The 7,887-nt window shown below is 45.8% G+C and overlaps 1 protein-coding gene across 1 annotated transcript; it reads right to left on the bottom strand.

Moving 5' to 3' along the window:
- Positions 1 to 882: 882 nt before the first annotated feature.
- LOC123441156 (pathogenesis-related protein 1-like) lies at positions 883 to 1,631 on the bottom strand. The gene has a single exon (XM_045117661.1). The coding sequence runs from the start codon at positions 1,555 to 1,557 to the stop codon at positions 1,063 to 1,065; it is 495 nt and encodes a 164-aa protein (XP_044973596.1). The 5' UTR covers positions 1,558 to 1,631; the 3' UTR covers positions 883 to 1,062.
- Positions 1,632 to 7,887: the final 6,256 nt, after the last annotated feature.

Here is a 7,887-nt window from a genome sequence, read left to right as displayed (position 1 = left end):
AATAAAGAGGAAGAGGTTTAAGCGTGGCTCGGGCATCTCATATCGTAGTTGTGTTCGGTGAACTGAAGCGGCATCGCTCTAACACACATTCCAACAAACACCTCTAGTGCATCAAAAAAAGTGGAGAGCAAGCACCCACCCACAATCCTCCATCCAAGAAAAATGCAACGAAGAGGGGAGAGGGGGGCTGTGCTATATATAGGCAGAGGACTTTAGTCCCGGTTTGAGACACAAACCGGGACTAAAGGTGGCGCACATGCGGGCTGCCCACCGCGTAGCCCTTTAGTCCCGGTTTGGGACACGAACCGGGACTAAAGGCTCCTTACGGGCCGGGACTAAAGCCTCGAGAGAGGATATGAGAATTGGGGCGACGTGGCCGGGCCTTTAGTCCCGGCCCAGAGGCAGGCCGGGACTAAATGGTCCAGGCCAAAGGCCCGTTTTCTACTAGTGAGTGTAACCGTCTCTTTTTGAAATACTCGGTCTTTAACTTACATTCTGATTAACAAGAACTTTTCATAAGAGCTTGCTGTATTAACAAAGTAGTGTATTATTATTTGTTATGTTATCCAAATTAATGCCAGAAATCAACGCATGTCATGTGAAAAAATTTAGGTATCGTTGCTACACAACCTTCAATAAGCATCACGACAATGCCACTAAAAACTATTCTTAGTTTCCTTGAAACAGTTTCTTATTTTATTTTTAAAATAAATTGCAGAAATAAGATTATTTAAAGTATAAGTAAAATGTAAATTTTGTTCTCTAGCAACACAAACATGATGTTTGAACTTAAGGGCTTTTCTCGTTCCTACTACACTAGAGACCCATGCATAGCACAGCCTGGATACAACCGGAATAACAATCTCAAATACAAACGAATGCATGAGACTAATACAAAAACAATCAAAGCCCGGAACGATACAAGAGTGAAGGGAGGAGGGATTCTGGTCACACACACACATATCGGTACCCGATAATTAATGACCAGCCCTAGGAGTATCCCTTAATTATTTATTTGTGTAATACGTTGCTACGTGCATGCATGCATACTTGGTACGTAGCCTAGTATGGAATCTGCCCGACCATGTGCGGCGGGCTGTAGCAGCAGATGACAAACACGCCAACGTTGCCGTCACAGGGGACAGCGCCACAGCCTATGGCCTTCGTGTCCCTCCACACCAACTCCAGGTATCGATCGCACGACTCACCCGTAGGTGCCGAGCAAGTGTTGGTGGCGTGGTCGTAGTACTGCTTCCCGGACGCCCAGTAAAACACTGCGTCCACTGCATTCCATTCGGTCCCACCCCGAAAAAGGTTCTCTCCGTATGGGCGGACCTCCGGAGATGGTATTAACTGGCAGTCGGCGCGGCGCTTCTCCGCGTACGACTGTGCATACGCCGCCACTATGGGGTCCCACGTCAGCGGCCCCACGCCGACGGTGGCGCGCACTTCGTTGTGGGCGATCAGCATGTCTTCGGGCTCATTCTGGGCGGTGACGACCATGGCAGACGCGAGAGCTAAGAGCAGTGTAGCAGCTAGCTTTGGTGAGTACGCCATCGCTAATGCTGCCTTAGGAAATGGAGGAAAGAAGTGCGTGTGTGTAATGATGGATGAGATTTGCTGTCACCGTGAGTTGTGTATTTATACTAGTGCACAAGCAGCTCGATGGGTTGCTTCTCTAAATAGGTAATCTTTGAGTCTCTATGTTATTATACTCTTTTCAATAGGAAAACAAGACTCTCTGTTATTATACTCTTTTCAATAGGAAAACAAGAATATCCACTTGTACATACTGGGCAAATTCCAATACATGTGCCTGGTCGAAAAATTCAAGCCACTTAGGAAGCCGAGACCTCATCAGTTCGAAAAAATAAATAAGCGATGATTTCACCTGTTTGAAAAAAGTAACCAACCTATTGTGGCACCGTGGATTATTAACTTCCCCGGCAGCTGATTTGGTCTGGCGCACGGTAGGTGTGGAAGAAAGAATATCCACTTGCCCGATTTAAACCTTGAAGCCAACTAGTAAACGTAGACCTGATCACCAGTTCATAAAAAATAAGCCAAGACCGCACTAGGTCATAAAAAACAAGTACATACCCCAATAATTTGAAAAAAGTCACCAACATGCTATGTCACCGTGAACGCTGCGTTAGGCCCTGCTGTAGGAAAAGCATTGATCCATGGATGCATAGAAAAGCAAAGCGGTGCCTATTACACACAATACGCCATAGAACGACATTTGATTAGCTTCTCAAGAGGCAGCCTGTGTAGCAGCAATTCGTGCCCTTTATTTGAAGCAGCATTGCATTATGTTGGTGTCTAGCCTAACTACAGGAGCACGCGATCACCAAAGACAACAAAGAAACGAAAGAGGGGCAACACACGTGGTTTCCAGGTGCATGAACACCTTACCGCACGAACGGCTCCTTCGTATTTCCGGCGAGCTCGAACTTCATCTGCATCTGTTACAACGACCAACACATGGGTTTTATATCGAGGCACACGCTGGACACGATCCTTATGCCAGTTGACTAAACTGACGGAGTTATTCTAGAAGAAGTGTATAGTAATCTATTTCCAAGATTATTGCCTTCAGAAATAACAAAGTGAGATCATACAAATATGCATTTTAGGTGGTTAATTATCGACATATTTATTCTAGGTAAAATTGAAGCCAATCAGTAAGCGGAGACCTCACCTGATCATACAAAATTAGCGGAGACCTCGCCGGATCCGAAAAATTAAGCGAAGACCTCATCGGTTTGAAAATGCAACCAAGATGTTGTGTCACCATGGATCCCACGTGAGGGCCTTCTCAGGAAAAACTTCGTTTCATGGATGCATATAATAGTAAAGAAATGTCCACTACACACGATACGCTAGCCACACAACGACCTTCCGAGCATATGTGGATTATCTTCTCAAGAGGCAACCCGTGTCCTCCTGATCGCCACGCTTTCCCTGGACCTGGTCTCTAACAGTCACAGACACACGCACAATGTTTCCCTGCACTAGCACCCGTGCACCACACACACGCACCCACGCGGACCCGACACACCCGTCACATTCGGCGCGCGTCCATACACGCGCCCGACGCGACCGGATCGCCGCCGCGGCTTATTTGCCCAACACTCCCCCCTAAGAAACGGCTCAGAGGAGCCCGTCGTTTTCGGCTTTGGCGTCCGCCAGCAACGCCTGTTCCGCTGCCGGCCCCTTCCGCAGCTGAGGGCAATCCCTCTTGAAGTGGTCGCGCTTGCCGCACTTGTAGCAGCACCCGCGTCGGTTCCCGCCTTTGCCCGCCGCCATGCTTCGCCCGTCGTCGTCGTCCTGAGATTCGCCTCGCTGGCTCTCCCGCACTCGCCACTGCTCCGCCGTGAGCATGAGCTGGCCGTCCGCCCGCTCGCCATCCGTCAGCCCGCGTCGCCGTAGCCGTTCGTCGAACGCCTTCAAGCGACCGAGTGCGTGCTCGAACGCCATGGTCGAGACGTCACAGAATTTCTCAATTCCGGCCACCGCCGTGTACAGATGATCCGGCATGGCGTCAAGCAATTTCTACACCATCGCAGCATCCTCCAGGGTCGATCCGAGCCCTGCGAAACGCGCCGGCATCCCGCTGATCTTCCCTACAAACGCATCCAGTGTCTCGCCGCCGCCCATCCGGAGCCGCTCAAAGTCGCCCCGCGGCGTGGCAAGCCGCGCCGCCCTGACCGCCCAGCCAAGGCCACTGCACCGCGCGCCCTGGACACTGCTCGTACCCAGCTGACCAGCGCAGCCTTGCCCGGTTGCCGCTCCCTACCACCAGGGCTGAGTGCCCCGCCAGATCCAGGCCATGGAGTCCCGGATCCGCCATCCGCCGCCGCCAATTGGCGAGATCACACAGGATCCCGCAACCGCCGACGCAGGGCGCCGCCACCAGAGCCTGAGGGCCGACGCGAGGGGCCCCGCCGTTGCCATCCCCGCGGCGCGCACGGCTTCGCCAGCATCCCCTCCGGCAGCAGCGAAGCAGGAAGGGGGCTGAGATGGGGTCCGGTGCTCCTGCTGTGCCGGAGGAAGCAGGTCGGGAGGTTGGGAAAGGCCACTAGCGAATTTGCTGTAAACAGCCGGGAGCCAGGCAGGAGTGCACGGAGGCCTTCCTCCGACGGCGGCAAGGGAAGGGACGGGCTGGGGAACGGCCGGCGGCTAGGGTTTCAGGAGCCGCCCGAGTCGCCTGGCGAGATCGCGATTGTTGAGCGCGGTTTGGAAGCTTTTCAACGAAACATCTTTTAGCCATGAAGTTCTAGTTGTCAATCGTAGCATGGATATCTCTCCCTTGAGTTCCATCTAGATATATGATTTACCGAGGATGCCAATTTTAATTGTTTAAATTGAACATCGTATTATCTAATCAGCTTGAATTTCTCTGATTCTAATATTCAAATCATGGGTAGACATGAAGATTCAATACATAAATTCATATATATTTCTTGAGAGTCCATTGCTAATCAGCTTATGATACTAAATGCATTCATATTAAATTCTTTTAATGTCCTACTTGCTTGCCTTGGCGATGCACTTTTTTTTACTTTGTATAATGACATTTGAAAGGCATGGTAAGGACTTACTAGCTTCTCGTTTTTTTGGAATATATGGTATAGTTATCTCATGCCTGGCCAGGTATCCTACGGTAGGGATGATTTGGCTTATCAGTCCATTTGCTATCGTTTGTGTATTCACAGTTGCTAACATGCACAGAATCAAATGTTCCGGTTTACTAGGTTCCAATATGTTGTCGGTAGATAATTTTGATACATCACTATTCCGTGGTAGAATACATGTCCATTATTGGCAAGAATGCAGATATAATCTATGTGGTTTGTGATTTGTTATGTTGAAAATAAAATATATTCCTCCGAAATCTGCAGGTTTCGGTAATTCTTGTGTGGGAAGGAGAAGATGATATGGGTCGGCGTTGAGGACGACTAGGACAACTCGTTCGGCTGTGGTAATTTTGGTGTTTGACGTTTTGGACTATTCACGGTCGGAATTATTATCTTCTCCCAAGCAGAACTTGTAATAGTGTAAGGGTCTCATTTTGAAATACTCGGTCTTTAACTTACATTCCGATTAACTAGAACTTTTTCATAAGAGCTTGCTCTATTCACAAAGTAGTGTATTATTATTGGGAGGCGCTAGGCATCAGACTACTGATGTTTGGCTTTCTACCAGACTAGTCCTTGGCCGTTTGATCAGATGCATGGTGAACGTCGGATGTACTAGTTGTTAGGCCCGTCAGTTTTGCTATAGATTTGTTTTCCTAATTGAATGCATCGTCATAAATGCTGCCGCATTCATCGGAAGCCTTTTACGTGAGTATTTCTTTTTGAGGGAATGTCAGTTAGCTGACATGCATGATGCATGGATCTGGCTTCCGTCAATCACGTGTAATCTATCATATTTTTCGTCATTCATCCATGGCCATGCTTCCTACTTTGTGATTTTGCTTCCACCTTAACAAACTATGTTTCCGTGGATCCCTCAAAAAACTATGTTTCCATAAAAAAACTATGTTTCCATGGAAAGAATAATTTTCTTCCTTTGTGATACAAAATTGATTCAGTCCAATTTTTTTTCAAACAATTATTTACTATGCAGCCTCGCACTATGATTTGTAGACACAATTTATTTGGCTTATTTAATTGCTTCATAAAAAGAATTATAATGCTTCATATACTTCTTCTCGTCGAACTTTATTCAACTTTTTTGTAGATGCTAGGAAAATTTGATGCTAGTCCATAACGAATTTGCTTAAACATAATTGAAAAACGTATTTCATGTAACATTTTATATTGTTTCCAATGCAACCCATTTTTTGCTCGCACTGATGTGTTGATTTGATCGACGTAAATAAAAATGTATTCCGTATATATTTTATTTGTTTCACATGCAACAAAGATTTGCTTCCACCAATGAGATGATTTTATCGATCTAATTTACAATTCATGCCATTTAAAAAACATGCAAGAAATTTTGCTTCAGCTGATGAGATAATTTGCTTCTATCGCAATAAGTTTATTTGGGTGTAACAATATTTTGTGTCCATACACTTCTCTACCATGTAATAAAGAATTTGGTTCCAAACACAAGAAAACCTTTGCTTCCCAGAGCAAAAAAAAGTTTCCTCCATCCAATACAAGTGTTTCCATGGTAAAAACAATTTATGTACAATATAACATAAGTTCGTTTCCTTCTTCACTCATTCATAGACTAAATGTAAGGCATGATACAAAATTATTCGCTTCAAAGTCGATGATAGTGCCTACACTCCTTCCTACATCATATGTTTCCTATAGATTGTAGACTTGCTTCCCTGCACGTGCGGACACCTTCATTGTAAGGCGGATGCAAGTGTCATCACATATCCTCCACATATTTCTCTCGTGGTGCCCATTGGCTGCAAAGCCAACACACAATTGCTTGAAGCATACATCACCAAATATATGAAATATATGAAGCATGATGATAGTGTTTAAATGCGGACAATGCTCTTGACAATATATGAGCAAGTATAACAAAAGATTAGAAGTATGTTTCTATGGCTGCCAACTATTTCGACAGAAGGAAGCATACAAAACAAAAGAGATAGGAAGAATGGACATTAGGAAGCATCAATTACATATTATCTCAACATAACTCATACCTAGCGGAAGCATAAAATATTGTAACTCGAAACGAGCACCGAATATCTTTAACATGTGCGTACCTGAATCATTTTGTGATCTACAAACAAATTTCGTACATCGATGCAAACGAACTGCACTATCCAAGCACATATATGATGCCTATATGAAGCATGGATAATGGAAACATCAAATTGATAATTATTAGTATGTGGAGATAGATGATGGAACAGTCGGTGATTCACACAATGCAATACCTTTGATTCAGAGATGGAATTTCAAAGAGGAGAAAAGGCTCGGATCGGATGCCACAATTGGTTCATCAGATGACGGTTCAAACCTTCGGGCAAGTTGGTGAGGCAACAAATGTGTTGTAGATCGCGGGCTCATCCACCTAATGGGATCGGATCTCGGCGTAGTGGTGGCTTTGCAACGTTGATCGTGGATTGCATGTTCGGCACGAGGTAGATGAGGAATTGAGGATGGTAGGGAGGGGGGGGGTGAAGCCATTGTGCTTGATCCATGGAGAGGATTGAGCAACGAATCCGGAGAGAAGTTTGCTGCTGGTGCGGTTGGCAGGAACGAGATCGTCGGAGGTGCGTGCAAGGTCACCGGAGAAGGGGATCTTGAAAACGAGGTGGCTGCGATGATGGACGACGAGGTGAGAGAGAGGCTATAGATCAGCGACAACGTCGAAGAGGATAGGGTGGTGCAGTTGGCGGCGAGGTCGGGGAGGCCTGCGTGCTAGGCGAGACGAAAGGGATAATGCGAGAAATTTACGGGCGGAGGGTGCGGGCGGTTAGCTTTAAACTGTCAGGATTTTTCTTCCATATGGCGAAATCTCTGACCGTGAGATTCCACAAAAATCAATGACAGTTGACTGGTCCGACGATGGCCTCGCATCAGACTATAGATAGAAAGTGTTTCCCATTATTATTTGCTATGTTATCCACATTAATGCCCATAAATCAGTGCATGTCATGTGAAAAAATTTAGGGATCGTTGCTACACAACCTTCAATAAGCATGACGACAACGCCACTAGAAACTATTCTTAGTTTCCTTGAAATATTTTCTTATTTCATTTTTAAAATAAGTTGCTGAAATCAGATTATTTAAAATATAATAAAAATGTAAATTTTGTTCTCTAGCAACACAAACATGATGCTCGAACTTAAGGTCTACTCCCTCCTTTCCGGTTTATATGGCTCAAATCTGAAATCTCATCT

The sequence above is a fragment of the Hordeum vulgare genome, chromosome 3H (assembly GCF_904849725.1).
Source record: "Hordeum vulgare subsp. vulgare chromosome 3H, MorexV3_pseudomolecules_assembly, whole genome shotgun sequence".
In the NCBI taxonomy this organism is placed as follows: Eukaryota; Viridiplantae; Streptophyta; class Magnoliopsida; order Poales; family Poaceae; genus Hordeum; species Hordeum vulgare.
Note: the sequence above shows the minus strand (reverse complement) of the source record. Positions and strands in the feature narration are given on the sequence as shown.

Coding starts and splice junctions, on each gene's coding strand:
- LOC123441156 (XM_045117661.1), bottom strand. CDS start 1,557: ATGGCGTACTCACCAAAGCTAGCTGCTACACTGCTCTTAGCTCTCGCG.